At 47.5% G+C, this 26,643-nt stretch overlaps 14 protein-coding genes across 17 annotated transcripts; 7 read left to right on the top strand and 7 right to left on the bottom strand.

The window, feature by feature from the left end:
* Window positions 1-2,159: 2,159 nt before the first annotated feature.
* Window positions 2,160-4,568, bottom strand: E1B28_005736 (uncharacterized protein). Its single transcript, XM_043150316.1, has 12 exons — window positions 4,226-4,568; window positions 4,065-4,173; window positions 3,986-4,012; window positions 3,749-3,937; window positions 3,533-3,687; window positions 3,362-3,477; window positions 3,196-3,309; window positions 2,951-3,137; window positions 2,812-2,893; window positions 2,599-2,752; window positions 2,447-2,550; window positions 2,160-2,391 (listed from the first exon to the last, which is right to left on the bottom strand). Exons 1-12 carry the CDS (start codon window positions 4,437-4,439, stop codon window positions 2,316-2,318), a joined length of 1,527 nt encoding a protein of 508 aa, XP_043011403.1. The 5' UTR covers window positions 4,440-4,568; the 3' UTR covers window positions 2,160-2,315.
* A 232-nt stretch (window positions 4,569-4,800) lies between these two features.
* ABCE2 (ABC transporter E member 2) lies at window positions 4,801-7,979 on the bottom strand. The gene is made up of 11 exons (XM_043150315.1): window positions 7,813-7,979; window positions 7,739-7,760; window positions 7,603-7,690; window positions 7,339-7,552; window positions 6,968-7,278; window positions 6,708-6,919; window positions 6,154-6,657; window positions 6,055-6,097; window positions 5,951-5,998; window positions 5,763-5,885; window positions 4,801-5,707 (listed from the first exon to the last, which is right to left on the bottom strand). The coding sequence occupies exons 1-11, from the start codon at window positions 7,891-7,893 to the stop codon at window positions 5,542-5,544; spliced, it is 1,812 nt and encodes a 603-aa protein (XP_043011402.1). The 5' UTR covers window positions 7,894-7,979; the 3' UTR covers window positions 4,801-5,541.
* A 16-nt stretch (window positions 7,980-7,995) lies between these two features.
* PIN4 (Peptidyl-prolyl cis-trans isomerase pin4) lies at window positions 7,996-9,001 on the top strand. Of its 2 annotated transcripts, XM_043150313.1 has the most exons (6): window positions 7,996-8,145; window positions 8,199-8,291; window positions 8,352-8,406; window positions 8,463-8,500; window positions 8,556-8,806; window positions 8,864-9,001. In XM_043150313.1, exons 1-5 carry the CDS (start codon window positions 8,044-8,046, stop codon window positions 8,676-8,678), a joined length of 411 nt encoding a protein of 136 aa, XP_043011400.1. In that variant the 5' UTR covers window positions 7,996-8,043; the 3' UTR covers window positions 8,679-8,806; window positions 8,864-9,001. The 2 variants fall into 2 exon arrangements, with proteins under 2 accessions (XP_043011400.1, XP_043011401.1); XM_043150314.1 differs by having other exon boundaries at window positions 8,352-8,500.
* A 96-nt stretch (window positions 9,002-9,097) lies between these two features.
* E1B28_005733 (uncharacterized protein) lies at window positions 9,098-10,502 on the top strand. 3 transcript variants are annotated; one of them, XM_043150310.1, is made up of 9 exons: window positions 9,098-9,206; window positions 9,263-9,377; window positions 9,485-9,518; window positions 9,606-9,694; window positions 9,757-9,787; window positions 9,846-9,922; window positions 9,984-10,012; window positions 10,059-10,150; window positions 10,211-10,502. In XM_043150310.1, exons 1-9 carry the CDS (start codon window positions 9,181-9,183, stop codon window positions 10,309-10,311), a joined length of 594 nt encoding a protein of 197 aa, XP_043011397.1. In that variant the 5' UTR covers window positions 9,098-9,180; the 3' UTR covers window positions 10,312-10,502. The 3 variants fall into 3 exon arrangements, with proteins under 3 accessions (XP_043011397.1, XP_043011399.1, XP_043011398.1); XM_043150312.1 differs by having other exon boundaries at window positions 9,984-10,150; XM_043150311.1 differs by having other exon boundaries at window positions 9,846-10,150.
* Window positions 10,503-11,117: 615 nt separating this feature from the next.
* On the top strand, window positions 11,118-12,687 carry E1B28_005732 (uncharacterized protein; the record flags this gene model as incomplete). The annotated part of the gene is made up of 3 exons (XM_043150309.1): window positions 11,118-11,526; window positions 11,590-11,928; window positions 11,984-12,687. The coding sequence occupies 3 exons, from the start codon at window positions 11,118-11,120 to the stop codon at window positions 12,685-12,687; spliced, it is 1,452 nt and encodes a 483-aa protein (XP_043011396.1).
* A 117-nt stretch (window positions 12,688-12,804) lies between these two features.
* E1B28_005731 (uncharacterized protein) lies at window positions 12,805-14,855 on the top strand (the record flags this gene model as incomplete). The annotated part of the gene is made up of 7 exons (XM_043150308.1): window positions 12,805-12,908; window positions 12,961-13,097; window positions 13,165-13,256; window positions 13,317-13,453; window positions 13,512-13,568; window positions 13,627-13,768; window positions 13,818-14,855. 7 exons carry the CDS (start codon window positions 12,805-12,807, stop codon window positions 14,853-14,855), a joined length of 1,707 nt encoding a protein of 568 aa, XP_043011395.1.
* Window positions 14,856-15,037: 182 nt separating this feature from the next.
* Window positions 15,038-15,464, top strand: E1B28_005730 (uncharacterized protein; the record flags this gene model as incomplete). Its single annotated transcript, XM_043150307.1, has 3 exons — window positions 15,038-15,054; window positions 15,114-15,346; window positions 15,409-15,464. The coding sequence occupies 3 exons, from the start codon at window positions 15,038-15,040 to the stop codon at window positions 15,462-15,464; spliced, it is 306 nt and encodes a 101-aa protein (XP_043011394.1).
* Window positions 15,465-15,662: 198 nt separating this feature from the next.
* E1B28_005729 (uncharacterized protein) lies at window positions 15,663-17,894 on the bottom strand (the record flags this gene model as incomplete). The annotated part of the gene is made up of 10 exons (XM_043150306.1): window positions 15,663-15,713; window positions 15,770-15,999; window positions 16,061-16,120; window positions 16,183-16,496; window positions 16,569-16,837; window positions 16,915-17,152; window positions 17,216-17,284; window positions 17,348-17,535; window positions 17,586-17,605; window positions 17,663-17,894. 10 exons carry the CDS (start codon window positions 17,892-17,894, stop codon window positions 15,663-15,665), a joined length of 1,671 nt encoding a protein of 556 aa, XP_043011393.1.
* Window positions 17,895-18,188: 294 nt separating this feature from the next.
* On the bottom strand, window positions 18,189-20,300 carry E1B28_005728 (uncharacterized protein; the record flags this gene model as incomplete). The annotated part of the gene is made up of 2 exons (XM_043150305.1): window positions 18,189-18,688; window positions 18,821-20,300. 2 exons carry the CDS (start codon window positions 20,298-20,300, stop codon window positions 18,189-18,191), a joined length of 1,980 nt encoding a protein of 659 aa, XP_043011392.1.
* Window positions 20,301-20,464: 164 nt separating this feature from the next.
* On the bottom strand, window positions 20,465-22,015 carry E1B28_005727 (uncharacterized protein; the record flags this gene model as incomplete). The annotated part of the gene is made up of 10 exons (XM_043150304.1): window positions 20,465-20,629; window positions 20,697-21,072; window positions 21,126-21,201; window positions 21,266-21,313; window positions 21,367-21,393; window positions 21,453-21,572; window positions 21,629-21,640; window positions 21,704-21,759; window positions 21,818-21,840; window positions 21,896-22,015. The coding sequence occupies 9 exons, from the start codon at window positions 22,013-22,015 to the stop codon at window positions 20,883-20,885; spliced, it is 672 nt and encodes a 223-aa protein (XP_043011391.1). The 3' UTR covers window positions 20,465-20,629; window positions 20,697-20,882.
* Window positions 22,016-22,405: 390 nt separating this feature from the next.
* Window positions 22,406-22,772, bottom strand: E1B28_005726 (uncharacterized protein; the record flags this gene model as incomplete). The annotated part of the gene is made up of 2 exons (XM_043150303.1): window positions 22,406-22,544; window positions 22,612-22,772. The coding sequence occupies 2 exons, from the start codon at window positions 22,770-22,772 to the stop codon at window positions 22,406-22,408; spliced, it is 300 nt and encodes a 99-aa protein (XP_043011390.1).
* Window positions 22,773-23,060: 288 nt separating this feature from the next.
* E1B28_005725 (uncharacterized protein) lies at window positions 23,061-23,641 on the bottom strand (the record flags this gene model as incomplete). The annotated part of the gene is made up of 4 exons (XM_043150302.1): window positions 23,061-23,092; window positions 23,146-23,378; window positions 23,430-23,528; window positions 23,577-23,641. 4 exons carry the CDS (start codon window positions 23,639-23,641, stop codon window positions 23,061-23,063), a joined length of 429 nt encoding a protein of 142 aa, XP_043011389.1.
* A 568-nt stretch (window positions 23,642-24,209) lies between these two features.
* E1B28_005724 (uncharacterized protein) lies at window positions 24,210-24,624 on the top strand (the record flags this gene model as incomplete). Its single annotated transcript, XM_043150301.1, has 3 exons — window positions 24,210-24,223; window positions 24,273-24,505; window positions 24,566-24,624. The coding sequence occupies 3 exons, from the start codon at window positions 24,210-24,212 to the stop codon at window positions 24,622-24,624; spliced, it is 306 nt and encodes a 101-aa protein (XP_043011388.1).
* A 147-nt stretch (window positions 24,625-24,771) lies between these two features.
* Window positions 24,772-25,948, top strand: E1B28_005723 (uncharacterized protein; the record flags this gene model as incomplete). The annotated part of the gene is made up of 5 exons (XM_043150300.1): window positions 24,772-24,961; window positions 25,030-25,318; window positions 25,374-25,653; window positions 25,712-25,846; window positions 25,898-25,948. 5 exons carry the CDS (start codon window positions 24,772-24,774, stop codon window positions 25,946-25,948), a joined length of 945 nt encoding a protein of 314 aa, XP_043011387.1.
* Between the last annotated feature and the right edge of the window lie 695 nt (window positions 25,949-26,643).

Below are 26,643 nucleotides of genomic sequence, written 5' to 3'. Positions count from 1 at the left end.
AGGCCTAACGCGTTACAAATACTCGGGAACAATATCAGTGAGCAATCACCGAGACCTCAAGAGCCGTTATTCATCGTTATTCATCAGGCCTGGTGTACGTCCCTACGTCCTGCGCGGCTATGAAGAAGGGGTTCGATCGTCATACGAGGTGCCGACGCAGTCTTTACGTTTTTAATTCTCCACTGAACCATTCAAACCTGCTTATATGTCCTAGAATTAGGTGTCGTGATGACAATCAGGACTCCGGAGGTAGTTACCACTAGACGTGTGCCTTCAAATCGTCATCACTTCCAGGACCCCGACAGTTTGGAGGTATGCACTATGGATGAAACAAGTTTTGGTTAACAATGAGTGGCCCATGACTTTCCAACGACCTCGAGGAGATGCTATATCAGGGGCTTTGCATGAGCCAGTCCGTTGGAGTGACGCTTTTCGTGTTGCCACCACGCCTTAGTGGCGTCAACTCTTGGTTTTAAACACTAAAAAAGGCGATTTGAGGTGAGTAACCGTGATTGTAAACAAACTAGCGTCCCGCCCTTCTCAGTTATAAACTCCGCAGAGCGTCAATCTCGTCCTTTGTTGAACCACTAACGCTACCGGCAACGGTCTATTTCTTGGAATGCGGTTTTCTCAAATATGCGAGGGCGTAATAGGGCGATGAAATCGTGTCCGTCTGTCGCCGCGGTTTACAAAGACTCAAACACGATGATATGACGATGGTACTGAATTCTGCGAACAGTCATATGTATACCAGTTCCGCTGAATTGACGACCTGCAGGACTGTAACTAGCATGGGTTGCTCTTCGCGGATCCGGATCTTTTACTGCTGGCCGCAATCCATGTCCATTCTCATTGCTCTGGGTCGTTTTAGACTTGGGCAGCTCCATGATCGTTCTTATCGTCCGCGAGTGTCACGGAATGCTATCGATAATGTCTTTTTCTGAAGCACTTGGTCCTGTACCTTGACGTTTCATTTCGGGAGTAGAAAAAAACCTGAAAAATGTTCTCCAGACGAGTCATTGAGCTGGTCGAGGAACTCGATGGGCCCTACGAGCTACCCTGGCACCCACAGGGTTGTAACAGGACGAGGTGGCATGATACATACCTCTTCCAGGTCGAGTGGTCGTACTGAAATAAGGTGTGGGCCACAAGTCGAAATGATCTTGCATGATATGAATTCATCGAGGACCCCTTATTTCGTACTTCAAGGAGGCGGGTGTTGCTTAAATTTCCAGACTGTGGGTTCAAGTTTGTGTAGCAGTGATCTCACAGATCGTAAACGACATTAAACGGGCTACTGCCACCCTCCTTGATCCCGTGTGTTTCGGATGCCAAGTTGCACGGACCAGGCAGGTCACCTGAATCCCATCTTTTTTGAAGGAAAAACTTCACGTTGGCGGACTCGCAAATCTGCAAGTACGAGCCTATCCTGCAGCTACTGGGAGGACGACACGGTGGCGGTAGGCCCTCCTTGTGCCATAGTACGGAGAGCATGTCCTGGTAATGGTTGTGTTAGCCGGGGCTCCCCGTGGTCAACTCCATACGAGATCGACTGACACCTCTTACCAATTCCTAGATTGAGATCACACCGCTCAAATTCGGGGACATGGCGTGCCAGTTTTTTAGCCAGTTTTTGCCCATCATCCAACGTCAAGTATCTGAAGATTTACGTGCGCTTCTGCTTATCCTCGGTCAAAATCTTTCGGAAAGCCGTGGAGCTTCTCTTCAATCTTCGTACATACTTTACCTAGGGATGGTCGATCGAAAGGATGTCAATAATTTCATTTCTAAAATAGCAATGAACCGAGCTCAGCCTGAAAGGCTCAAAGAAATTTTGATGAAGTTTGCACAAGTAGTGGCTGCCCAAAGTTATTGAAATCTAGAGACTATTCGGGACCTGGGGTCTGATGCCCTAGTGTGAACTTTTCTTCTTCAATCTCACTGTAGATTCATGTGGGATGTAAATTTTTCCAGTGTCAGCACTCAGCGTCACGTTTAAGCGCTTGAAAAAATACTTCATGACCACAGGAAAACTGTGGTATGCGGAGGTTCGACTCTGGTACGCCCCGAGATTACTTCGCTACCGAGAGCCAGGTAGGTGGAGGGCCTAGAAGTGAATCTTGCTGGTTCGGAGTTGACTGCCTTAGGCTTTCGAGATTGCTTCTACATACTGAGCCGAGGTTCAAACGTGTATTTTCGATCAAATTTACGTAGAAGTATCTGGGATAAGATTTGTGAGATTAGTCCGACTCAAGGAGTCACGTACAAAGACAAGGACAAGACGATAAATGTGAACTCAGGAAACTTTGCCCGGTTTAGGTAGATGACGCTACGAGATGTTCATACTCTTTTGACCTCGGTCGAATGGTGCATTTGAATGGTGAAGGATAGCTAAGCGAAAGAAGATGACTTTTCTGATCTCAGAATCAAGTCAATTGCTCCTCACCTAAGCAGTCCGGAGGTAAACTCCCCTGACGGTAGAACTTCAGCCTGGCTGATTTCAAATGCGCTCAGAACAGTCGCAATATTCAGGAATAATGCGGACAATGCCTAAAAAACTCAGTCTTTACTGATTGAGGATGAACATCAGAAACTTACCAGATGCCGTGCGGGACAGACCCTCCTTCCGTACCCAAAAGCGACCTGAGGATCTGGAACTTGGGGATTAAGTTTACCATCTTGAGTCAAGAACCTCTCTGGGTTGAATTCGTCAACGTCAGATCCGTAAACAGCCGGATCGTGCAGAATCGCCCTAAAAATGAAATCTGAGTTCAACAAACAAAGAAGACCATGTGCCAGAGGAGTTTGTACCAGCTGTTTGGGACGATGACTGATCCTCCTGGCAAAAAGTATCCATTGTATGAATCATCAGAGGTTAGTTTGTGGGGAAAAGCTATTTGGGGATGGAGTCAAAAACAATTATACGCCGGAGAAGTAGTCGACCACCCACCCATCGGTACCGCAGGGTTCCAACGTAGTACTTCCTTTACGATGGCCGTGATATATGGAAGGGACACATCATCTGAGAAGTCAGGAAGTCGCCCTTGAAGAAGACTGTCAAGCTCCTTTTGTGCGCGGGCTTGCACATGGGGGTGCAACACCATAGCCAAGAAGAACGAACTAAGTGCCGTTACGGTCTTCAAGGGTATACTTGACATCAATAATCGCCGAAGCATTACTATCAGACGGACTCACAGCGGCTGACCCGTTGGCAAACATCGCCGCAGTTGTTCGACGGACGTCATCTTCGTTAAACTCTTTACAGTCAAGAAGGTTGGATAATACCGACGGCCCAAGTTCCCCTTTTGCCTAGAGACATAATGTGGGCTGATGCACGTTCCAAAAAAGACTACTGACTTACTAAGGCCGCTGTTGCAACGCTGAAAGGCACCGTGCCAGCGACGTCCACAGCCTGGCGCCATTTGTCCGCAGCACGTTTAAACCTGGCGAACGGGAACCAGGAAGGCACGTATTTAACTAGGTAGAAAACACTTAGAGGCTGGTCTGATCTCGAGTCGTGTCAAAAACTTACGGATCGGTAGGTAGTCTACTAGATATGAACCAAAGAGTCCCGCAGCTCCGAGGCCTTCGAGTGACTGAACAGCAGCATTAATGAAAGGGTCAGGTTTCCCGGATTCTTGGACTAGAAGCCCGTGACTGAGTTCTAGAGAAAGCCCGCTGGCTAAACTATAAAGCGCAAGCCAGTTTGAGTAAGAACCGGTGGCAGTAGGCGAGAGGATTTGCTGACTGTTGTATGTGAGTCAGAAAAGAATGAGGATCATTCAGCAGATTCTTCAAGAAGATTCTGTTCCATTTCGATTCAAGGGGGCAGAATTTGGATACGACCGCTGAGTTGAAGTCTTTCGAGAATATTTTCCGGTGCGTGGTCCACGATGGGCCTTGTGGCATAAAGCCAAAATGCCAATACAGACCAACTCTAAGTCTGGGTTTAATCTCGGATACTAGCAAAAATGTCCACGCTTACAGTTCATTGATCATTGTCATCCGCGGTCTGATCAAAGCGTCAGTTCAGGAGGAAGAATCGAATCATGAATAGTACATACCGGTCGCCATACATGGCAGACCTTTTGTCAAACAACTCTTTGGCAGCTTTATGGGAATTAACGACAATCAAATGCGTCCCGAAAACGTTGAGATGAATAAGGTCCGAATCTGCCGTGGCTGAATCAGAGCGGACACGTAGAAGAATGTAAGAAAAACACACCGTAATAGCGACTCCAATCCCGATAAACCATCCACGGCCTATTCTGAGGTAGACTGAACCAATTTCCGACTACTGGGGATGGTCGTGGACCCGGAGGAAGATCCTTTTGGCGCGTGATATATGTCCAGAAGACTGGTACTAAAACGAGACCGGTCAAGGATGCGACGACACGCACGTCCAGTTGTTTGAGGATTTCTTCCAGTTGAACGGACATAATCGATGTAGAAATGTTCAAGTTGCAAAAGATACGGAAGGACCTCCATATTTATAACAGGTCCTGGCGGTCTCGAACCAAATTCAAACGGACTGGGAAGTACGGCGCGTGTCTGATACAATGTTCTGGGGTCCCGGGCACGAATCACGTTTGAATATGAATTCAAATTAAATTCAGAAGGAATAGCCACTTCAGAAATGTTATGAGAATAGGCCAATTGTATGGATAACCTTAACTCTTTCCACGCCCGTCACGGTGATCGCCACTAATTCAGCGACGTTCCAGAACAAACGAAGCTGGCAAATTTTTGACCATGACTGAGCGTCTTGAAGACGATTCCAACGTTGACATTGTACAGTTTCCGTCCATCCTTCCGGGTCTTCGTAGGCCATCCGACATTATTGCTGACTTAAAGCGCTTGGGTGGCTGCCTAACATGGTTCCCACAATATGTCCGCCATAATCCTATGACCCTGTTAATCAAATTTGGTATGAGAGTGGAAGGTACTTAGAATGACTTGAAGAACATTGTTTCCGAATGGAAATGAATACTGGCGCTCCTTGTTCCTTCCGTGTTGGAATGACATATCTTACCTACCAAAGGCTGATGCAGATGGCAGGAGTCATCAGGAAAACCTTTGGCCCTGACAGGGATTGGAAGCGTGGGATCGGCGGCTTGTATTTGGGCCAAATACACCTATATATGGCCGAACACGAATGCCCGCTGCACAATATAAGGTAGGGCTAGGTGTTACTGGCGGTGAAACGATAATATGGAAGGTAGCACAAGTCGAGGCGAGGTCTACGCTCCAGGAAGCAGAACTGAAGTACGCGACGCTGATTCTCTTTCTCGATTTACAGGCTTCCTGAAACCAACGGTTGTACCGGAGCCGGCCTGACCTTCTGCACTGCTAAATGTCCTCGTATTTCTCACATTTCCCTGTTTGCATGTCCATCCGCGTAACCTCTCCACCGTGACCTGCCATGCAATCACCTTCCTGTCCTCTGCCTCCCTCAACAACCAAATGTCACGGGGATAACCCTTGGGAACCTCAATCTTCAAGGAAGAAATAATTTCCCGCCACTGATGTAGAAAATGAAGTTTAACAAGCATCGGCTCTGAATAGGTACGAAACCTCACCCTTCTGTTCTTTATCCTTCACACTATTCAACTTGTTCACCCGAGGCCGGAAGTTCGTCGGATCACGTCTGAATGTGATTTCGAGTGAAGCCAAGAATCGGTTCATGCCCGTGAGTAAACCTTGAGGTCTAGATACGACTCCGCTGAGTGGATGAGACTTCGATATCAGCGACATTGACATACGGGGTAGCTGTGGCCGCTATCGCAGGCATGCCCTCGAATACGATGACCCGATCAGCAAGATAGGTAGCCATAATGAAGTCGTGTTCGATGACAAACGCAGTCTTCTTTGCGTGTAGAATAAATCTAAAAACCGAGGACGGAAGATAAGGAAGTCAAGTCAAGCTACGCTTTCAAAACCAACTACATGCCTTTTGATGACTTTACTGGCGATAATACGTTGCTCGGAGTCAAGGAAACTGATGCATATCGTCAAAGGGTTGATCATGATGAAATTCATTGATTGAATCCTTACCTGCTGGGCTCATCAAGCAAGTAGATAGAGACATTCGGCATGCCTGGGTAGTCTCGTATCAGCATCTCCAACAGAGCATTCCAAAAAGAAGACTCATACCCAATGCTAGGGTGATAGCAACTCGTTGCAATTCTCCTCCAGACAAGGTCTTCACTTCTTGGTCCATGATGGCGTCGAGATTCATCGGCTTCAGCACGTCTCCTTGGAACTGCGGGTGCATGAATGCCTGCCTGATCCTCTTCAATAACAACATCCGAACAGTGCCTGGGAATTTGGGCGAGATTGTCTGAGGTTTCAGCGAGACAGATAAGGTTTGCCTGTCCGCTTCAAGATCGGGAGCTTCACCAGCAAGAAGTCGGATAAAGGTCGTCTTTCCGGTACCATTCTCGCCCAACATGACAATAATCTCAGAGTCGGTGAAGCTTCCTTCCTCCACCGTAAGTTTGAACCCACCAAGCGTCTTCGTCATGGCTGGGTAAGAATAATGACGAGTAACGTCCGCAACAGCTTCCTCTGCAGTTTCGGCCATCTTGAATGAAAGAGATTCTTCACGGAAACGCAAGTTCTCGGTCGGAATGAAACCGTCCAAAAAGATATTAATACCTGTTTGGTGCATTGATGAGCTCACGGAAATAAGCAAAAATGACGCGGACCTTCTCTGACCGATGCAGGCATGGTCACTACTCCGTACATGGAGGGCTTGCCGTACAGACAACATATAAAATCCGAAAGATAATCCAGAACGGACAAATCGTGTTCAACAGCGACCACGTAGCAGTCGGGATTGAGGAGGGAGCGAATAACCTCGGCTGCTTTCAGTCGCTGTTTGATGTCCAAATAACTGGAAGGCTCGTCAAACATATAACTGGAAAACGTATCAGAAATCGTCCGTGATCGCCCAAAACGAGCTTACACATCGGCTTTCTGGATGCAGGTCATCGCGATGGCAAACCGTTGCAATTCCCCACCAGATAACTGCGACACATCTCGCGTCAGAACATTGTTCAGTTCCAATTCATCGCACAGCTTCTGCTTGTTATCAAGCTCTAGTTTTGAGTCTAACATCTGTGAAACCATCATTTCTCCTTTGATGGCGCGAGGGATGTGGTCGACATATTGGGGCTTGATGAGGGCTTTTAAATTGTCCTCAAGAACTTTTGTGAAGTAGTTTTGAAGTTCGGAACCACGGAAGTACTTCAAAATTTCCTGCCAGTCAGGTGGATCCTAAGGTATACGAGCTGTGAACACATTTTGAACATAACCTTATCAGTGGGAAATACCCACATCATAACGCCCGAGATTAGGCTTCAATTTTCCGGCAAGAATTTTTAAAGCGGTACTCTTCCCAATACCGTTGGTTCCTACAAGTCCCAGAACTTGTCCAGGTCTCGGTGTCGGTAAACGATGGAGTTTAAAGGAATTAGCAGTATAACGATGGGTGACTTGCGTCTCTAGATTTGTTGGCAAGTTGATAATGGCGATAGCTTCAAATGGACACCTATAACTAAGATCAAAGATGGACTTGAGAAAAGAGATGTAATAACCCACTTTTTAACACAGATACCACAACCAATACACAGAACCTCAGATATGAAAGCGATCTTGTCTGTAGGTTTGACTTCTATACACAACTTTCCTGTTGAATGATCAGCAATGCTTTATACGTGAATATCATCGCACTAACCCATCCTCACGACAGGGCATGACTGATGAAAAATCGTTGAGTGATCGAGATGAAGAGACTTGTTAGAAACTGACTTTTTTACATTCTTGAGCACACCTCTTAGGTTTACATCGATTAGAGTCAACAATCGCAATACGAGTAATTTTGTCCGTCATGTTGTTTCCGGTTGTGGATGCGGAAGGAAGGAATTAGGGACACTGAACAAGTCAAGAGCAGAAAATTTGCGGTGCCGTGAAGTGGGACTTCACGTGAGTACTTATATGATCTAAACACAGTTGTCGTTATCGTTTCACCGCTGGGCCCCCATGGCTAAGAAAGCTGCTACAACCGAAAAGAAATTAAACAACAAGAAGCCGGACGACAAGAAAGGGAAATCTGGTGGAAATGAAGACGAGTCTGGTTCTAAAGTGCGATTGTTCAAACGTTCATTTCTACATATAATCATCGGCTCTTCAACCAGGGAGGAAAGCTGAAGGCAGCCACCGCAGTCAACGTTCGCCATATCCTCTGCGAGAAACACTCAAAAGCTATGGAAGCGCTACAGAAGCTTCAGGCAAGACTGTTTCCGTTTGGGGGAACGCACATCCAGAACGTATTAACGATGTTCACCTAGGAGGGTCAATCTTTCAACAAGGTTGCGCAGGAATACTCTGAGGATAAAGCTAAAGGTCCGTTAATCGCAGCTCATATTTCATGCATAGAATCATTGTGCTGCTCCTGCCAGCTGGTGGAAGCCTTGGATGGATGACCAGAGGTAGTATGGTGTGTCATGATCCGTGTCGTTCTTTCCTGACTTGTACTGACCGCTTGAATGCAGGTGGGTCCATTTCAAGACGCAGCCTTTGCTCTCACTCCTTCCACTGTCGACAAACCAATTATCTCGCCGCTAGTCAAAACCAATTTTGGTTACCATATTATCATGGTCGAAGGTCGACGGTGAATAAGCACAGATATGACCTATACTCGTTCAACAGCCTTTCTCGCGCACCTATCTTCATATGAATTGAAAAGCCGTTCATCGCGATCGAACGTTTCTTTAGGCTGCGAAATGCAAATGAGCTTGCTTCCGTCAGTGCTGTTCGTCCTAAAGTCCGAGTCTGGTCTCATCAATGGACGGCCAAACAGGACGAGTCAGAAAACGCGTTGTACTCGATGTTCGTTTGGCCGTAAAATCCGCTAGTACAGCTCCCTATCAATAAACAATTACCAGATTACAGCTTGGCTTGCTGAGTGTTAGAGCAATTAAATTGACCTATAGTACACTGCTGCCTTCTTGACCATGGACTGCCAGCTGGAATATGTGCGTTAGGGCAAATTTCAAAATTTCATGCACGGACCGCTGTGAATTTTAATGACTCCGCCCACGCGTGGTGCTTTCCGCCCACTTCTTGCCCCATATCACCGTTAGATACTGGTTTTCACCACTGCTATATATTACAACAATGACTTCATTGTTAAAAGCCTACAAGTGGGCTACTCTTTATCATCTCTTTCGAAAGATTTGGATCACTAAATTTGCAACAGTGCCGCGTTGATGAGGCGACCAATGCTGGCCCAGTGCGCTACTGCCGGTTTCTTGTTTGGTGCTGGGGATGTCATTGCACAACAAGCTGTTGAAGGGAAAGGAAAGGATCATGACGTGAGTTGTTCATTAATGCATTCAGCCTCCTACGTATCCATTCTACTTCTTGTACTTCATGACGTTTTTCAGTGCTAGCAATGCTTACTGTGGTCATACATATCCAGTTTCTGAGGACTGGCCGCCTCGTTTTCTATGGAGGTACGTCCGACAGTAACGCGTTATACTTGATTTAGACGCGTCGTTTGGACCTCATTGTCGCCGTTGCTCGTTGTTACACCCGTATAGGTGCGCTCTTTGGACCTGCCATGACGAAGTGGTACCAGTTTTTGAACCGAATCAAGTTTGCAAGCCCCACGCGCGCTATCATCTACAGGGTAATCCTTGCCGTCTTTGAACGCGGAATATACACTCATGAAACCGTGGCTGTCTATGCTAGGTATGGCTCGATCAAGCTATCCTTACTCCAGGTATAAGGCATACTCTTGCTGATGTTTCGACGTATTGATCCATAAACGTCGTTTTCAGGAGCTGTCGCGTTCTTCTTTGGTTCTATGAGTGTCATAGAAGGAAAGCCTCAGGAAGCGTGGCCAAGGATACAATCCGTTGGTGCTATTCACCATACCACCCGTTTTTCAAGTCAATTTACGCAAAGAAACCAAACAGGCTTACGTGCCTACGCTTATCCGTAACTGGTGAGCAACTTGCTGCATGCTATCAAGAGGCTCACCTGGCGCGCAGGGGTGTATTCTTACCCACTCAAATCATCAACTTTTCAATTGTACCACATCACCTGCGTTTCCTAGTGGTCAGCGTCGTCAGTTTATTCTGGAGTAAGAATTACTTCTCTTTTCCCCTCATTACGTCATTCAAATCGCATTTCTCTATTACAGACACGTATCTGAGCGTGGCAAACGCTCGGGAAAAGGCTCTCCAAGAGTCCGTTGCACCCAAAGCCGGGGAGAAGATCGAGGAAATCAAGAGCGCTTTATAGCGACAAGTCCTCATGATTTGCTTCATATTAGATTTGCGCTCTCTACTGACAATGCTTGGAACTGGATCAATACCACTTCAAGCTCCATTACCTAGAGTCAGTCTACCATACAAGCAGAGCATATTTCATCGTTTACACCCATGACTGTTCTACTCATCTGAATAACAAGTCACTTCACGTGAGAATCGCGGATTCAGCAAACTGGAATGTACGCAGACCGTGTAATTATTTATCGCCAGGTAAAGAGCGTGAGTTCCCTAACTCAGCTTCAATCTGAACCGTACTCTACATACGTGGCTTCGAACGGACGTTCTTACTGGGCTCACAGCGATGTTACTGTCGGACTGGAAGTTCAAGTCAAAAAAACGGTAGCACCAGATAGGCGTATTCTTGCCGCTGTAACATACGGTTGAAGAATCCTTCAACAACAGCACGACCCTCACTGTGACCAAAATAGGAATACCTCTGGAAAGTTTGCGTAGTAGAGTAGCGCCCACGATGGTTGACGTTGATGTCGGGAAACCTGAAAAAGTGTTTGGGCGTTTTCCGAAGTTTTGTCGAATGCCCAATTACAAATGTGATATGTGATGCAATTTCCAAGGATGTCTAGCGACGTTGACCCAAAAACATGCGTTGTAGGCGCAAGTAGGTGCTTCTTCCCGCGTTGGGCACAAGCGCGCTGGGTAATACTCAACTTTCTCACTCTTTCTCACCCTCGACACGAATGATAAAGTTGGGCTCAACATTATCTTAAGGAAGCCTCTCCACTACCACCAAACCACATTCCTGTCAGTACCGCATTCCCTATGGATGGCCCCCGGAACCCTTCAACCATCTTTTTTCAATACGAACGCATTCGGAGGTCAATCATAGCCTCTTACTGGATAGTTATCATTTTAGCGATACCCCTTTGGTGGCAAACTACCAGCATTGAACGGCTATCATTACCTTCGTCGGAGGTGTATGCCCAGGCAGAGGCACATCGGGGGTTTCAGCTTCCCGTCCGAATTATTTTGGATTCCGAGTTCACCAAACGAGACAATTCACTTGCATTAGAGGTTCAGACCGTGTTAAAAGACTCGAGTGCGCTTGATATACGAGTTAGTGGATCTAGTGGACGTTCTGAAGGGGACTCATATCTCGTGCTACCGAGCGAGTCCCAGGAGATTAGGGTAGAGGGAAGAGAACTGTTCTTTCCTCTCGAGAAGGCTTCAGGTAAGCCTCGTTGCTCGTCTCTCCTTTGATGTTAGTTAATGATTCTTGTCTGGATTGGTTCAGCCTCGGTACTAGCAAAGACTCTCGCGTCATTCATACTTCCAGACAAAGATCACCGCGTCGTGCAATATTCCCCTCGATACCGACTCTCTTTCTCGCTTTTAAACGAAGACTCTTCTGGTGGTCAAGTCGTTGAGGCTTGGGATGCCTCGAATGGCATAGCTCGTCATATAGAACCTATCACTTCAGCTCTTTCTGTCCTTCATAATTTCACTATAGAATCGCAAGCGCAGTTTTATGCGCCCCTAGCTTTCGAGCCTTTGAAGCTTTCGGAGGATGAGGCTTATGGGCTCACACCTGAGCAGCTTACTGTTTTTGTCAACTCTGCAGAATGGACACTTTGTAGGTCGTTCCTCTAGGTTCCCTGTCATCCTATGCACTGACATGTTTACCTTAGCATCAAGCTCCTCAAACGACCCTGTCCTTCACTTCCTTCTTTTCGTTCCATCCGCGAGCAGAAGACCCTTAAAGATCCTCAACAAGGAAGGCAAACCGACCAACTCCAATTCATTCCTCATTCCCCAATGGGGTGGCATCGTAATAGCAAACTTACCGGAATCACCCTCCAAAATACGACTTTCCACAGACGACCTGAAGTCATCCTTCACCACCTTTTCCCAACAACTTCTCACCCTTCTCGGTGTTCCGCGACTTTCATCTGGCGCTGTTCGCTCTCGACAGCAGCCGACTGGATGGCAAATTGACGCATTACTACGGTATCGCGCCATCGAGAATGTGGTGCGCACAAGTGACACGTTGCGTAGTACCGTTAGCCTGGTGGAACAGATACCTAACATGCCCGTTGGAGAGAAAGTTCGTAACGATGTACGAGATGCGTTGAAAGCCCTGAAATCGCTCTCTTCCTCGTCGAATATGACTTTGACTGGCATTTTGGCAACGTCCCGCGATGCGTTAACACTATCTCAAAAAGCCTTCTTTCATCCGGGGATGTTAGCGTTGTTATATTTCCCGGTTGAACATAAGTATGCGGTTTATACTCCGTTGTTTGCCAGTGCGATTATTCCGTTGGTTGTAGCTGCGATGAGAGAGGTTGTGGCGTGGAGAAAGCAGAGGAGGGGAGTACAGGTTCCTCAGGGTTGAGTAGAAGTTTATGTACAAAGATATCGGTTCTGTAGTGTGATATTGAAACTATGATTTTGCTGTACCTACGGCCCGGCGAAATTCCGTCGCTCGTTTCCTACCACCACCGTTTTCCGCATGTCAACAGCTCTCGACAGAAAATTGGACATAAAAGATTGGCTCGAATTTCGCAAGAAAAGTCTTCTTCCAGGTGGCTTTGGAGAGGAAAGAAAGTGGATATGGTGAGTCGCATCGGATTGCTTTCAGTAACCTTAAGATACATGCACTCTATAGGCCTAAACTCTTATTCGTTGAAAACACCTTAAAATCCGAACCAACAGAATCGAGTTTAGAAGTTCAAGAACACAAGGACGAGCGTCAAATACAGCTAGACACGGATCGAAGTTTTGTTTTGTATCCAGATCCAGTAGGTGAACCTACGAGCGACCATTGGCTTTGGAGAGGTGTCATTAAACGTGTTTCTCTGGATATTTGTAGATGTCAACAAGGACCGACAGTTGCTACAAGAGGAATTGCGAGAGCTATTGGTTTCATTGTTTAGAAGAAGACCGAGGCTTCACTATTTTCAAGTACGTAGGCCGCTTTCTTACCGTTTATCGCTGCTTGCTGAAAACGTCTGTTTTTTTTAGGGATTCCACGATGTAGTCACCGTGCTGTTCCTCACGTTGCCGGAAGAAGTACAGGTGGAATGTGTCGAAAAACTGAGCTTGCATCGTTTACGAGACTCGATGGGGCCTAGCCTGGAACCCGTGTTGGGTTTGTTGAGGTGCGCAGTTCTATCCATTTATGAAAGACTGCATATACATATACAACCTTTCGGTTAGATTCATGAATGCTCTATTACGGGTAATAGACCCGGAATACGCAGCAACCTTAGAACAGTACGATTTCCTATTGACTTCGGAAGCTGGTGTCTGAAACGAACCTTACAACACACAGAAGCACCCCTCTGCCCTACTTCGCACTATCAAATCTGTTGACACTATTCTCGCATGATATGCCGACCCTTCCATTAATTCAACACGTATTCGATTACTTGCTATGCAGGCCACCTATAATGGTTGTTTACCTTGTGACTGCGGTATGGTTCTAGGTTTCAGTCATTTTGCCGCATACTGACTTCCATGTAGATCACACTTTCTCGGAAAGCAGAAGTCAAACGATTACAAGAGGAAGGAGACGATGGAATGATGCATTCGTTACTGGCCAATCTGCCGCACTTGACAGATGAGATGGACTTGAAGAGAGAAGTTGAGAAGGAAGTGGTCGTTCTGGCAGTCGCGAAAGATGAAGAAGTCGAGCCAAAGGCCGAATCTATTCCATTGGACGCGGAGGTAGCAAAGAAGGAGGTATCTGAAGATGTTTCCGAAAGCCTCTCGACAACGCGTTTACCTTCCGAGCAATCGATCGAGAAGGCTGAATTCAATTCCAAGGATAAAGATAGCTTACACTTGACGGAAATTAAGGATATTCCTCTCACTTCGGGTATACTTTCAGGATCTCCGCCAACGGGACGAGCTCTTCCTGAAACACCACCGACTTCACCTGCAAACCCAAATGACAAGGGTCAGGAAGAGCAGATAGAGGCCCCGTCGCCTCCACCAATGCCGGCGACCACCGGTAAACCACTGAAACCACCCGCAATACCATTGGTCACCTTACTCGAGAAATCCGATTCCCTATACCAGCAATACCCGCCCAATTATCCAGAACTCAAACCGAAACTTTCAGACATCATGGGGCCTCAAAGCGTCGTGTTCACCTGGACTCAAGATGAACGGGAGCTTCCATCAGACGATACCGCGGAGAACATGGTCGATTGTCCTCAGTTGGTGGTGTATCCTGCTGTTGAGGAAAGTGAAGGCGAGGAGGGAAGTGATCATGAGAAACCTATGGTTGGTGGCAACAAAAAGAGGAACAAATTACGGAAAGCCAGGAACCCACGAGCTGCGAGGAAGAAACTCGGTAAGGTTCTGGAGTTCAGGGAAAGGAAGACGATGGTTGCTGGGGCTGTGCTGGTGTTGGGAGTTGCTATGGCTGTATATGGTGTTCGAAGTGGGGCGATTGGAGTTGGAGTTGGTGACGGTAGGGGCCATGCTGGGTTTAACCGGGAGTGGAAGAAAATCGGAGGTTGGGTTGGGCTGTTGCTCGGAAGTAGGTTTTGGTAGCGAAAACAATCACATGCTTAAGCCCGGAAGATGAACGAATAATGACGTCGTGTGGCAGCCTCTGTAACGTCATCGCCAGTTCTCCACTGAATGACTTCATAGCCAAACTAGGTATAAAAGCTTTGCCTGTTTCCTCGTCAAAATTCATTCTAAACCACAACTCTTAACACATACACTCTATCATGACTTCTGAACCAAAGTACGTCCACTTCTGCATCCATGTAGTTCACAGTTCGCTGACCGCGATTTGGTTTACAGCAAGACCTCCGGCCAATTCCACTCCGTGAAGGGTAACGTCGTTGAAACCGTCGGCAACCTCACCGGTGCCGAGTCCTGGCAAACCAGTGGCAAGGAGGAACACGCCCAAGGAGAGGCCGAGTACGACGCTGCTCGTGCCAAGGGCTATGCCGAAGGCACAAAGGACCGTGCCGGAGGATACAAAGACTCCGTCGTTGGTGCCGTGACTGGCGACAAGTCCCAACAAGCACACGGTGAGTGGTCTTTCAGTCTTCTCGTCAGAGGAACGGCTCCTTGACCTTTACCACTTGATCAGGCAATGCACGAAATGATAAAGGACAAGCCCAACAAGACATCAATCGTAATGCATAGATGATTTAACGGAATATGTATAACATTATTGTATAATCAAGTGAATAATTAACAAGTTGAACAATATAAACCGGCAGGTAACTTCTTCCGAATTTGCAGTACTGGGGCATGGAATATTCCCGCGATAATCGTCTTAGAAAAGGTTTGAAGCTGAATATGATACATGATACAAGTTCGAATTTCCTTCTTTGCAATAGCCTACGTGCCTGGACTCAGTATCGCATCTATAAAGGCATTGCACGCCCCGTCCTGCAAACAAGCGGTAATCAGTCCACCGTACATGAAGTAAAATAGCAAGTACGTACCTCGACATCACTCGTCACAGGACTAACAAAACTCCCAGCATCCACATTACCATTGAACGCCAACTCCGCCAACGTCTTCCGAGCAGGATCATATTCGTTCCAGTTGGATGCTGGAGAACGACTAGTAGGGTTCTTTACAAAGTTTCCAATGGCAGCTTGAAGAGACCTCGACAACACTGCCTTGTCGTTACTCGATGTTGTCCGATTGAAAGTCCCGAAGACAACTTCCACTGTTTAACTTTCATGCTTAACCGGTCCTACCCACCCAGGTTAACGGTTGGAAAAACGTACATTCGGATCCATGCCAAGCGCCTGCATTGGGGAATAGCTGAGTGTCGGGGAATACGGCCCCTGTTAGTTTATGGATTACTCTCGGTATGTTGCAGTGGAGAGAGGAGCGAGGGGTTTTATACCATAAGTATACCGAAACACATTCTTGACTCCCGATCTCACCATGGTAGCACCCCAGATAGAGTTCGGACATCGAAAACCTATATCCGTTGAAAAAGCTTCGATAACTCGACTATCGTTTTTGCCAGGATACAACGCCCGGATCTGGTCAGCAGAAACAGGAACGCCCGGAAGAGTAGACTGTAACACTTCGGTGAGGTTTGTAATACCCAAGGTCAAGAATGACGAATCATTTTGAGCATTGCCGATCATGAGAGGTGTGCGTCTGGTTTTGTGTGCGAGGATCCTTCCTGGCGTATCTCCGAAATGCGTGAGACTAGAATTGAGGGAGAGGGAGGATTAAAAATAACGATCATGGCGAAAAGAACAAGAGTGAAATTTGTTTTACTTGTCAACAACCACGCCAAACTGCCCACTAGAAGGCCCATTCGTAAAGTTTCTGATAACGGTGGCAGGGATTTGCCTCAAACAGGCGAGCCGGTCAGGTCCAGGAGACTGCGTGCAGTTCATCGCGCTCGCGAAGTCGTTGAACAGCATAAAGTTGGGAGGTAGATCGGCAGGACTGAGTGGAGCACCAGAAAACATAATTGCCGCTCTGAATCCCGTTTGATTTCTGTTTATCGCAACTCCTACCGACTCGCTCCCAGCAGAGTGGCCCTGGGAGTTAGTGGGGGTACCAAATATGAGCTGCTTACGTTCTTTTGATTCGAAGTGGAAAAAAAAAACATCTGTACCATAATCGTGACCTGATCCGGATCCCCTCCAAAATGAATGATGTTTTCTTGGACCCAATTCAGAACGAGCTCTTGATCTAGAAGACCAATATTGTTCTCGGTAAGGGGTAAGTCGGGAGATGCGGGGAAGCCAAAGACGTTAGTGCGGTAGTTGAAGTTGACCACGACTATGTCCTGATTTTTGGCCATGGAAGCACCATCGTACATCCGAAGGGAACCGGTTCCGAAGACAAAGCCTCTAAAAAATACAAAGTTCGTTCGTCAATCGCCCTTGCAGGTTGTTGATTTATAAGAAACAGACCCTCCGTATATCCAAATAACCACTGGTTTCAGTTCTGAAGTAGTGATAGGCGACGGCACCCAAACATTGCTGTGACAGTAATACGGTCCGTGACTTTTGGTTCAGATGGGTGAAAGAACGCGATACACTCACAGGAACAAGCAATCCTCGTCTTCTGGTGGAGGGGGAGTGTTATACAGGAGCTGTGTCAAGTTGGCGCTGGCAAACGGGAATTGCTGGACACAAGAAGGCCCTAGCTTCGTTGCGTCTTGAACCGCGGAAGATTGAAAGGCGACCGGGGGACGCCAGCGAAGGGAACCTGTAGGCGCAAGGCCAAATCTCTGGATTCTCGAGATGAACATTCGTGAATGCGGTATTGACGTATGCTTACGACGCCCTTGAAAGATGAGACTGGTGGAAGGAGTTAGTTGGAAGCTTGGAACAACAATATGGTATGAAAAGCTTTACCTCCACCCTCCGTGATCCCTCGAAGGCGGCCGCTGGTCGTTGTGATCATATCCGTGTCCTTGTGCGCTGTCGTACCGTATGAGGGCTGCCATACGGAAAATAAGACGGTCAAGAACCCCAGCAGCTTCATAATGACTTCGAGCGTGGTGAGATTAGAATGCTCGAGGCTTATAAAGACAGGGATACCGTTGACCGGGTCATGTGAAAATTTCGTGTATTCTAGGGAGGTCATGGTACAAGAAGTTCTACAACTAGTCGACAAATGAATGTCTTAACAAACATAAAGTAATGTAGCCAATAACCTCCTGAGCTTGTAGGATAGACGGCGCTAGTTAAAGGTGATAAGAGAAAAAGAAAAAGACGAACCTAAACAGCCACCATGACGCCGGCATCGGCATCGAAGACGAGCTAATAGGCATGGAAAAGTGGTGAGGAAGGAGTGATTGTGATGAAGAGGGACTCGGAAGGGGAGAGGAAAAGGTCCGCCGAGAAAAAAAGTCCGCTGCACATCAAGCTCACTACATACCTACGGGACCACCTCATAGAGGAAGCAGTCAGGGTACCTTGCCTTGATCTGCTGCTCAACCCACCGGTAGGGGGTGAGGTATGTAATGTCGATCCCATCGGTAGGGCCTGCACCACCAGTGAGGATTCCAACAATGCGACCATCCCTGTCAAGGACGATGGAACCGGAGTCACCAGCATCAGAAAACTTGCCACGCATCTTGTTGTATGGCAAGACGGCGATCTCAATGGATGTGTGCTCAATGCCGTAGTCATTGTAGATCCGGGTGAAGGACTCGAGACCATTAGCACAACCAACAGTGGTCCCCGTGGCCAACCCATTCTTCACAACAAACAGGCACTTCCCACCATGGACGTCGAGGTGCTGGGGGTTGTGGATCTCATTGTCCTGGACAACGCCATAGGCCTGGAGAAGACCATTCCGAGGGTAACAATACTTGTCCTGATCAACAGGATTAGGGAACATTGTCTTGCCATAGTCAGCAATCGAGAGGTTACCACCTGTGGAGGAAAGAAAAGTAAAAGTCAGCTAAAACTGAAGATAAGAACATGGGAGATGAAAAATGGGACAAGAGATGAAGAAGACGAGAGGCGGAAGAAGAGATGGAGACAATGATAGGGAAAAAGACGTACCAACGTAAATTTTGTTTCCCTTGAACGTAGCCCAATCAATCTTCTCGTTGTACAGCTCAATTAGGGCCCAGTCATTGGTAAAATTGTGGGGCTTAACTGAGACCTCAATCTTCTCTGAATGAAGCAGGAAGCCAACAACGCGTTGGTCAGGTTTGGAATGGTAATTAATGACCTCGTCGTGGAGTGCTTTCACCTCCTCGATCTTCTTCGTCGCTTTCGCCACCAAATCTAAGTATTCCTTGCGCCTCTCAGTGACCTTGCTGTTCTCTCCCTCAACAGGCTCCCCCAGCCAGCCAAGCTCGTCATTCCAGGCTTTGATGGAGTAGAGGAGGTCGCCGATGGTGCCCATCATGGCATTAACGGCATTGTTATAGCCCATGTTACCGAGCGCGATGAACTCATGAGGTTGGCTGCTGTTCCTATGCGTCATGCTCGTGTTGGGGTAGATGGGAGGGGGACGGGCGACGTGGGCGCAGGTTAACATGGCGATGCGCTTGTCGTCTTTCTTGAGGCGGAAGTAGAGAGCGGCTGTGCCTTCGAAGTGGGGGTGCTTGAGGGGCGCGATGGAGAGACCAAGAGCAGTGATGAAAGGCTTTCGCAGGTCGGGGAGGTCATCGAGGGGGTCAAATGAGAGGAGCTTGGGGCCAGCAGCGACAGAACGAGTGACTACTGACTCGACAAAGGCTACCTCGATGGTGGGGAAGCCAGCCTCATCAAGGATCTTCTTGACGACATTGGCAGCAGTAACGGCAGCATCGTACTGGAGGGAGTGGGGTTTCACACCAATGGAGAGGATGAGAGAGCAGAAGGGCTTGGCCTCACCAGCATCGGCATAGGCGAGGGGGTTGATGGATGTCCATTTAATGCCAATGGAGTCGAGTTCATGATATATGCGTCTGCCGATAGAGAGCCAAGTGCGCCCAATGGTGTGACGGTAGACCGGGCGAGCCTCGCGGTAAATTCCCTGGGCTTGAGGGCCCTTGCGTACGTGCCAACTGGGGCCAGACTTATAGACACAGGGAGTCCCGCTACCATAAAAGTCGCTGTAGGCATTTGAGTATTTGTCGGTGAGGCGGGTCGTCCTTGGGCGTCGCCCAAAGGGAGGGCAGTCGGGGAGATGCGAGACTGGTTCCTGACCTGCCTTGAGATGGCCAAACAGGCGGCAAAGAACTCCTCGTCGAGGTTCGACGGACAACTTGTAGAGGTAGAGGAGGACGCAGAGTCGACGGTGGAGGTCATTAGATGAGATAAATAAGTAGAAACGCAAAGGGACGCACCTGTAGGAAGGCTTAGACGACGCATACGACTGGGGTCGTTCGAAAGGGGGCAGAGTGACATGTGATAGGTCTCTGCCAAGTCTCACGCTTAGATTGATGCTTATAGTCTTTAAAGCTGTATCAATCACTTTCTCTCTCGCAGCGATATTAGTTCTGGAGGTTCTTCTCTCGGAATTCTCTTCACCCAGGGCGCGCAATTTCATTTACATGTCATGCTCGCTAAGGAAACCTGGCTCATCCTGTCCCATTTCGGTTGCACAAGGCTCACGATACCCTAACGTACCCAGTCTCGAAGACATCTCAATCATATTCCACAAGTTCAGCGCATTGCTTCCAGGAAGCGCTTTCAAGCTGTCCCATAGCACAATTGATACAAGAGACGGATGTTGCGACGTAACCAAAACAAACTTGGTAACTCTACTTCAATAAATACAAAAGCTTGTCCATAATGTTCATGTCCGTTGCACTGTAACTTAATGTTTCCCAAGTCCATTCCGTACCAGGTCATTTTGCCTTAACAGGTCCAAGAATCCTAAAATTTGACAGCCAAATTAGTTTGGGAACACAAACCAAACGACAAAAAGGAAAAGTCTACTTACATCCTTTGGTCCCGGGGAACTGACTTGCGAATAGGGCTTCATCCCCAAGCACTCTGCAACCGTGACGAGTCGGTATCCAGCTTTCTTGAGGCCAGAGATGGCGTATGGTAGTATTTGCGTGCTGTAGGGAAGGAACAAAAGAAGTTGATCATTACACGAAGGGTGCGTGCCTCGGTCTCGAGTGACTTACACGGTTTCCTCTAGAAAGGGGAAAGACGAACAAAGGGTTAGCCTGGGGGGGAAACGGGAGACGCGTGTGAATAACGTACGGCGAGTTTCGTGATTGAGCGCAAGGATATTGCTGGGATGACTAGCAGCAAGAGTATCGTATGCACTCTTCATGGCATCGACGGTTGCGCCGTCGGAGTCACCAGAACTGAGATTAAAAGTTGAGAACGGAAAGAGTAATGATATTGAGATAGTCCTCACTCGAAATCCCAGATGACAAGAGTTTGTTCCTGTTCCGAAGCAACCTGTTGGACAATATCGTTATATTCACCGTAAGCTATAGGGGTAGTTATCAGCCGTTGATACGGAAGGAAAGGAGGACTGGAAGAAATAAAACTCACGAGGCCTTGTGAAAGAAGGTGTGGCGCCAGTTATCTTCTTGATCGCAGCTGCAGGGAGGCGTTAAGTTCTTCCGAGTCGTTTCCGAATGATCGATACTCACTTTGGGTCTTCGTGAACTCCGATGTGACTAGAACATGAATGGGTGAGCGCCAGTTCGTCCAAAAAAAAAACACATAAGAAACACACCTTGACCTTGAGACAAAGTACTCAAGTGAGCATGAGACCAGGTGTGCGAGGCAATCTGATGGCCCTTGCTGAACGTGCGTTGGACGCGAGCGGCTTCGTCGTCGTTATAGATGCAGTCGACTGGAGACATAGAAAGGTCATGATATATCGTCTTCATCCGTGGTCATGACACCTACAGTTCATTCCGTCTAGAAAGATACGCAATCAGTGTTGTCGCGGACATTGAGTAAGGGGAGTGAACGGCAACGTACTGATAAAGAACGTTCCCTTGGCGTTATTGGCATCGAGGGTATCGACAATCTGGTCCCTAAAGTAACCACCAACGCGTCAAAACTTTGCAATCTATCCGAGGTTGAATTGCTCACATATACATGTAGGGTCCGTCATCCTGTTCATCACCGTGGTTGTCAGAGAGAAATGCAGTTAAAAAAAGAGACACGTACAAAAGTGAGCGCAGCCATGTTGGGCTGGACACAGCTGGTGACAACATTGGCTACGGCTCGTTGGAGAGGAGGATGCGCGGCAACGGCAACGGCGAGAGCGATGACAGTGATTGCTAACATGACTCAAATTCGACGGGGGGTGAAAAGAGGTCGTTCACATCCTTGGCCTCTGTTTGGGGGCGCAGCTTTATACCGACGCGACTTGAAGAATTTGACCAAGAATTTGACCCATTCCCTTTCGAACATTCCCTATGAAATAAGAGGGGAGGTGTTAGGGGATAAGAGTGCGAAGACAACACATTGCAACAAAACAATGTCTCGGAATATGGAAATAAACGGTGACAATATGCCGTTCACCCTGTTGTTTGGGGCGTGCGTAGGGGGGTTGAAACGCGTGAATAAGGTATAAGATACAGCATGCCAACACTGCACGTCAACGTCAATTTTCCTCGTTGAAGAGCTTTGAATAAAAGACCCACAATTAAAGATATCTAAAGATGTTCTCAGCGATTACTTATTTTTCTCCAGGAGATCCTTCGCCTCGTTAATTTTACTAGCCAAATACGGCGAACCTCCGCGATCGGGATGGTTTGCGAGCATTATCTGGCGGTGAGCATCTTTGAGCTTGACCCGGAGCTGAGGACCATCTCTAGAAGAGAAGGAAAGAACGTGTTCAGCGTTCAGATCAATTTGAAATATGGAGCTGAAGAGCGCACTTCAAACCGAGAATAGCCAACGCCTCTGTCCGATCCATTTTCGCTTTGAATCCACCTTTTACCCATTGCTCAGCAGCTCCTTTACCGACTTGACGCAGAAAATGTCTTCCTGCGAGAGCGGCGGCGATGGCCCCGACGCCAACGATGACTGGTGTGGCCATGAGGTGGGGAAGACGGTGGAAAAAGGTAGGTACGACATGTGACATTTGGCGCTGCGCTGCTCAGTCGCTCCCACTGTGTGCACTTGAGTTCTATATTTACCAAGTACTGGGCAAACCGTACTGAGTACGACACCAAAATCAACTCGTTAGTTTTCTCTACCATTATTCTGTCTTTCATCGACTCATTCGTTTCGTTTGCTTTGAACGACACTTCCATTCGATACCGATACACAAATTATGATTCTAAAGGCCCAAAAATCCATCTTACGCTTATCGATTGATATCTTATTACGCCTGGCCTTTATCATACGGCAAGTTACCTTCGAAATCAAGATCAGAACCGGTAACGCACAGAAAATCTCAAGAACTGAACCTTGCGCCCGCCTAGATTCATCACTAGACAGAGTGCCTATTACAGAGTCTTCGTGTCCGCCGACGCGGTCTATGGTTCCCTCGACGTAACCTTTGGCTTGAGCAGTCTGATATTCTGCTTCTCCTTGAGCATGTTCTTCTTTCCCGCTCTGCTGCCAGGGTTTAGACCCGGTGAGGTTACCGATGGTCCCGACGACGTTGCCCTTTATGGAGTGATATCGACCGGAGGTTTTACTAAAAGTGGGTCAGCACAACTGCGACGAGGGAAAGATGTGCTATTCGTACTTGGGCTCATTGGAGGAAGACATGTCGTTGTTGTGAGTATGTTGTGAGTATGAGTTGGGTACAGATTTGGATTCATTGAACTGAGGGTCTTCACTAGCTCTTTATAAGTGTTAGCTTGGAAGTTGGAGAACTTGCATGTTGGAGTACAATGATGCGAATCCCATGTCATCTACTTCGGTGGTCTTTCGATGACGAGTATCCATCCGAGCCATGTCGAAGTATCTTTGCGGCTTGCATGGATGCTCGCCCGCCATACCCGAATCCGAACTAACTTGAAAGTTGAAGTCCTCACCGTCAACAACAGCACCATATCTGGTCAGTCAACTTACTTCATAAACACTCAACTCTTTGATTACAATTTTAAGTACATCCATTCGACGGTCTAGACAAACAACTCTGAACAGCAAACGCTCTGGTCGATACCCCTCTACGCATGGCGGTGCCCATGGCATGCAAATATCGCGCCATGCTCGAAACAGAAGGTGCTACCGGCCACATTGCAGGGGATAATCGATAAATCTCAACAGGCCCATGGCGGAATGCTTCTCGCCATGTACAGGAATATTCAAATCATCCAAAATCGTCCATACTGGCAAACTATTTTTGCCCAATCTCATGGCCACAAATTCCCTGAAGTCATCGTGGCTTCATCTATGACACCATAGTATCCACTCCCGTCAAAGGATCCACTTATATAAAGTCAGTCCATTCCAGAACCAACTGGCAAGAACAACACTCAACAGTAACTTTATTATCTCACATACACTCAACTCTACCATTATGTCTGGCGACGGGTACGTGCTATCTGAGGTTTTATCCCCGAAGCTACTGACAACTTCACAGCAAGACCACTGGCGCATATCACAACGTCAAAGGCAACGTTAAAGAAACCGTAGGAAATATGACCGGTTCCCATGATATGCAACGTCAAGGATTAGAAGAGCAGGCGCGTGGGGAACACGATTACGACGCTGCCCGCATCAAAGGATTCAACGAGGGTGCCATGGATAGCGCTCTTGGAAAAAAAGAAGCTCTAGTCGGTGCTGCTACGGGAGATTCGTCTCAACAAGCGAAAGGTATGTACCGGTTCAGTTTCACAACTTTTTCAAGTGAGAGGCTTACACACGATTATTCAGGCGGATACAGGGAGGAGCATGGTGAAAGGAAACGAGATATCAATCGCCATATTGACTAGAGAAGTCGGACTGACATGCGAATTGATAATGGAGTGTATTCGACCTGTATTACGATCAAGTTTTTCTGTATCAGTTTATAACATATGCCGAGAAAGCCGATAGGTAGTTGGTCAATCTGAATTTCGGAGAATCAAGTTCATTCTCGTATGGAGCTTCCTCTCATTCCACTTGCGCTCGCTTCTCTTCTTGGGATCCACGGTATACGCAAAAAATCACTCTCTCTGAGTGGTGCAGCAACAGCATTCTTAGTCGGTCTCTCGGTGTTCGCAGGTCATGTCAGAGTATTCGGGGTGGCTTGTGTCGTGTTCTATCTCACAGGAAGCAGGGCTACCAAATGTGCGTTTTACATTCTTTCTTCTATTTACCTGTTTTCACTTTGTGTTTTCCCCTTTGTCTCTCATTAGTTGGGAAACAGAAAAAAGCCAAACTCGAAGACGGGTACCACGAAGCTGGTTATCGGTCAGGCTGGCAAGTCTTGAGTAACGCATTCTCCGCGGTCGTAGCCTGTCTACTGTGGAATATTTTGTTCACCCCGATGAGCTTTCAGTCGCGTGTTCTTAGTCGTCCTGGAGTGAGAGAGAATCTTTTTGACCTCTTGGACGCGAAGCCGACGGAATACGATGGTGACTGGTGTCCCATTGACCGTACCATCGCAAATGGATGGAGTCGGACATTGGTTTTTGCTGCGTTGGGGTAGGGCTTCCCACCCATATCATAACATAAATCCTAATAACGTACTTGCATCCAGACATTTCGGCTGCTGCCTGGGAGATACTCTCGCCTCCGAGCTTGGGATCCTCTCTAAATCAAGACCTATACTCATCACCACTCTAAAGCCAGTTCCTCCGGGCACGAATGGGGGAATGAGCGTGACGGGAACAGTTGCGTCTATAACTGGCGGAATCGTCATCGGTGTTACAATGAGTTTGTGTTTGATCGTAGAAAATGCGAGGTGTCGAGAGTCTTCCATCGGTATCATTCTTGATATGGTCAAGTGGGGTGCGGTTGCTGGCGGAGTCGGTAGTCTGGCAAGTTTCTCGATTCCCTTCAAGGCAAGAAAGCTAACTTTCCATTTATGACATACAGATAGATTCTTTCCTAGGAGCGACCGTTCAACAAACGAGATATAATGTGGACAATAAGAAGATTTTGCAGGATGAGAGCGTGTCAAAGGGTCCTGTTAAAGTCATCAGTGGGTGGAATGTGCTCACCAACAACCAAGTGCGCGTTTTTTCTACTCCGTGCGCCTGATCCGTACTGATTCGGATGAAGGTCAATGTTGTTTCTAGTATCTTCACGAGTCTCTGGATATGTCTAATGTAGTCAAAATCTGTATGATGGAAGGCTCTGGAACAGTGTTCCAGACCCCCCCTGATTCCTCAACACAACCTCCGATCGACCCTCCTATACCCCCGTATTGTTCCCTCACAAGTCGTTGTTCTATTCCCCTCAATTGTCATAATCGTAACCCCTTTTCGCTGGCACCTTTGTTCAGCGACTAGGAGAGGTCCATAAACAGTCGATCACTGCGCGTTTGTTGCTGCTACTCGCGCACCCGTTAGCCATTGATATCACCCTCTCACTCTGGAACGCCCCTTCATTTCTATTCTTGCTTCATTCGTTGCCTTTCTTCTTTCATAAAGACCAATGCGAATCAGAACTCACTTGTCACTTATATCAGTCATTTCTCCTTTCCATCGATCGTTCTCTCGTGTAGACCCCCTTTGAGGAATGCAAATACTACTACTACGCACCTGCCGACGAAGCCAAGTGCAACCTCCCGCACGTCTGGAAAACCATGAAACCGCTCGCTAACGACACGGTTGGTCAAGCCAAGTCGAAATCGATTCCGACTGACGTGCCCGTAAAGACAATATAGATATATTTCACTCCGACCGCAAATGATAGAAATTGAGTTGGTGAATGGTCTTGTTCTCAGACTGAGCTCAATTTCGGAGGACTTTTCGGCAGTGCGCCACACCCAAATAATCCAATTGAAGCCAATAAATACGCTAAAT

Source organism: Marasmius oreades, chromosome 3 (genome assembly GCF_018924745.1).
Source record: "Marasmius oreades isolate 03SP1 chromosome 3, whole genome shotgun sequence".
In the NCBI taxonomy this organism is placed as follows: domain Eukaryota; kingdom Fungi; phylum Basidiomycota; class Agaricomycetes; order Agaricales; family Marasmiaceae; genus Marasmius; species Marasmius oreades.
Note: the sequence above shows the minus strand (reverse complement) of the source record. Positions and strands in the feature narration are given on the sequence as shown.

What these genes read in the sequence shown, in the direction of transcription:
- ABCE2 (XM_043150315.1), bottom strand. Translation starts at nt 7,893, where the DNA reads ATGACGGACAAAATTACTCGTATTGCGATTGTTGACTCTAATCGATGT. An exon ending in TGTGGTATCTGTGTTAAAAA is followed by an intron (nt 7,553 to 7,602) that starts GTGGGTTATTAC and finishes TCTTAGTTATAG; the next exon opens with GTGTCCATTTGAAGCTATCG. An exon ending in GCCAGTAAAGTCATCAAAAG is followed by an intron (nt 5,886 to 5,950) that starts GCATGTAGTTGG and finishes CTCGGTTTTTAG; the next exon opens with ATTTATTCTACACGCAAAGA.
- E1B28_005733 (XM_043150310.1), top strand. Translation starts at nt 9,181, where the DNA reads ATGACTTCATTGTTAAAAGCCTACAA. An exon ending in TCATTGTTAAAAGCCTACAA is followed by an intron (nt 9,207 to 9,262) that starts GTGGGCTACTCT and finishes AATTTGCAACAG; the next exon opens with TGCCGCGTTGATGAGGCGAC. An exon ending in CGTCGTCAGTTTATTCTGGA is followed by an intron (nt 10,151 to 10,210) that starts GTAAGAATTACT and finishes TCTCTATTACAG; the next exon opens with ACACGTATCTGAGCGTGGCA.
- E1B28_005736 (XM_043150316.1), bottom strand. Translation starts at nt 4,439, where the DNA reads ATGTCCGTTCAACTGGAAGAAATCCTCAAACAACTGGACGTGCGTGTC. An exon ending in GGATTGGAGTCGCTATTACG is followed by an intron (nt 4,174 to 4,225) that starts GTGTGTTTTTCT and finishes CAGCCACGGCAG; the next exon opens with ATTCGGACCTTATTCATCTC. An exon ending in GTCATCGTCCCAAACAGCTG is followed by an intron (nt 2,753 to 2,811) that starts GTACAAACTCCT and finishes TTTCATTTTTAG; the next exon opens with GGCGATTCTGCACGATCCGG.
- PIN4 (XM_043150313.1), top strand. Translation starts at nt 8,044, where the DNA reads ATGGCTAAGAAAGCTGCTACAACCGAAAAGAAATTAAACAACAAGAAG. An exon ending in CTCTGAGGATAAAGCTAAAG is followed by an intron (nt 8,407 to 8,462) that starts GTCCGTTAATCG and finishes TGCTCCTGCCAG; the next exon opens with CTGGTGGAAGCCTTGGATGG. An exon ending in GGATGACCAGAGGTAGTATG is followed by an intron (nt 8,501 to 8,555) that starts GTGTGTCATGAT and finishes GCTTGAATGCAG; the next exon opens with GTGGGTCCATTTCAAGACGC.